The sequence below is a fragment of the Phalaenopsis equestris genome, unplaced genomic scaffold (genome assembly GCF_001263595.1).
Source record: "Phalaenopsis equestris unplaced genomic scaffold, ASM126359v1 Scaffold000036, whole genome shotgun sequence".
Classification (NCBI taxonomy): domain Eukaryota; kingdom Viridiplantae; phylum Streptophyta; class Magnoliopsida; order Asparagales; family Orchidaceae; genus Phalaenopsis; species Phalaenopsis equestris.
The window spans coordinates 2,115,653-2,118,106 of NW_018164478.1; the positions used below are offsets into that span (position 1 = coordinate 2,115,653).

At 37.5% G+C, this 2,454-nt stretch overlaps 1 protein-coding gene across 8 annotated transcripts in view; it reads right to left on the bottom strand.

The window, feature by feature from the left end:
• LOC110018975 (probable ubiquitin-conjugating enzyme E2 37) overlaps positions 1-1,871 on the bottom strand; it is a 17,496-nt gene extending 15,625 nt beyond the window's left edge. For 2 of the 8 annotated variants that reach the window (XM_020716478.1, XM_020716476.1), the window contains exons 1-3: positions 1,666-1,769; positions 1,260-1,375; positions 1,091-1,184 (exon numbers count right to left, since the gene is read on the bottom strand). Coding sequence is in view for 1 of the 8 variants with exons in the window: in XM_020716475.1 (XP_020572134.1) it covers positions 1,791-1,795 (5 nt within the window). In the remaining 7 variants the exon portion in view is untranslated. The other 6 variants (XM_020716480.1, XM_020716479.1, XM_020716477.1 and 3 more) reach the window with 5 other exon arrangements.
• Between the last annotated feature and the right edge of the window lie 583 nt (positions 1,872-2,454).

The window sequence follows — 2,454 nt, forward strand, 5'->3', positions numbered from 1 at the left end:
GCTTGCTGGGCTAGTAAAGGAACTGGGCATTGAGCAAGGTGGAGTTCAGTTTCAGTTGCATTGTGAGAGTGCTATTTATCTGGCTAAGAACCAGGTGTACCATGCGAGAACCAAGCACATTGATGTCAGGTATCACAAGATCAGAGAGTTGATTGCTTCTGGGGAGATACTGTTGCAGAAGGTTCATACTGATGAGAATGCAGCTGATATGTTGACCAAGCCAGTTACTATCAACAAGTTCTTGCATTGCTTGGACTTGTTGAATGTTTGCAGTTGCTAGAGAAGCATGGTGGCCCAACCCACGGTGGTGCAGGTGTAACTCCCAGGTATTTTTTCTCCTAAGGGGCTGGATATTCGCCAAGGTGGAGATTTGTTATGGTATGACTCATATACCATATCGGGACAGACGCTGGATCGAAGCGGAGTGGAAGAATCTATCCAAATTGGGAAGTTACGTGGGTTGGGGTGCGGGGGCAAAGCCCCGCGGTTTGGTACAGGGGTAATGTTGTAATTACATATTGTGCCTAGATTTACTCCTGGGGTTATAAATAGGCCTGTTAGTAACCCCAGGAGGTATCCCTGAATTCTGTAAACTCTTTTCTGATTATTGAAAGGAACTCGCCGCTCTGCTCCCGAGGACGTAGGCATCTCTGCCGAACCTCGTTAAATCTCTGTGTTCTTCTGGATTTGTGTCAATTACTGTTTTTCTTCGCCCTAATTTTCTCAAAAGGTTGCTTACAGGCATAAGTCAGGGTGCTCAATAATAGGCCTAATCAACAAGCTACTAAGTGTTAATTCAAAATGTCAAATCAAAAAATTCAATAGGAGAGTTATGCAGTTTTCTCATCATTACAAGAAATATCAAAATCAATTTTTAAGACCTTTAGAAATCCAACTCAAAATAGATTCAATTAGTTTTGCCAAATTGCATCAGTCAGAGTCAAAGCTAGTTGGCTGGCTAAGTTGGATCAATATGTGGAGTCGTTTAGACCATATTGAACACATCAATGAGCTCATAGCTGACAAAAGCCAATTAATAGGGAATATTGACCAAAAGGCTAATCAAACTTCTCAGAAACAACCCACTTACCCAAAATCGTTCAATATGACTTCACAAGAACTCAACCTACATCGGAAACACCGGCCACCAACTTCACATGAATGTGTTCCTTACTTGACCATCACTACATGAATTCAATGTAATCAATCCACTACAAACAAGCACGGATCACTTTTAGTAATCATTTATTAAAACTTACTTTTGTAGCTTTGTACCCTGATTTCATGATAGAGCAACTCAAAGAGACACCTCCATTAAGGAAAATTAGATTTCATCACACTAAGTCCCAAATTCAAGCGAGTTTTCCAAGGACACCTGTGGATGAAGCCCAAAACATGTCATTTCATATATAATTTCTACAATAAGTAATAGAACAATCATACTCATATAAGTAATAATTAAAGGTTTAAGATTTATTAGCTTCCAAAAATTAAACTAAAGAGTCATTCAATCGTAAAACTAGAGCTAATTAACAAGCCAATGGTCAACTACAAGATGAAATCCCTAATTCACAGACATCACGATTAATATAAAATCTGCATTAGTTCGGATGCGGTCCATTTAGCGAGGAAGAAGAGTAATGTCAGAAAAGAACGTCATAGTACAGAAAGCAAACTCCGGCGAGCTCTGTAGCCGAAGAAGTGGCGTACGACGGTCTCCTATATTGGTTAAAAGAGATAAGAAGCGCTAGGAAGCAGATGAAAGGCACACAAGGGTTTTGGATTCGCACCTCATTTAATTCCCCGACCAGCAATCGCAATCGCTCGCTTTCGTTTTCACTCTGTGACGGCCTCTGTCATTCTAAACAGTGATTCATTAAAATAAAATTAAGAGAAATATAATAGACAGATTTGTATGCTTTAAAATTTTAAAGCATGTATTTTTTTCAATGTTATTTAAATAATGCAGAAATTCATGCCGTGTCCGGTCTCCACTTTTGATCATAGATTTAAAAAAAAAAATTTGAATGAGACCCACCGAATTACATCTTCCCTGTGATCAACAGTGGAGATTGGACACCGCATGAATGCAGTGTTCGTATGAAATAATTTTTCAAATAATGGAGCTTTTACATACATAGCATCCAAAATTTTTATATTTATACGTCTCATCACTAAACTTTCATATTTATATTAAAAATAACACTCATTATCATCCAATCAAATCTATCATTTGATTGATAAATAAAGTTCTTTGTGTGTAAAAATAAAAGTTTAGATATAAGATATGTAAATCCATAAGAATTGGGTGCTATGCATGTAATTTTCCCGTTTTCGAATTACTTAAGTCTACTATAAAAATGTTATAGATTGCCCGAATTTATTAAAAATAAGGGAGCGATTACTTACCGAGCACCCAAAACATTTCTATTTACAAATCAAGCACCTCTTTCA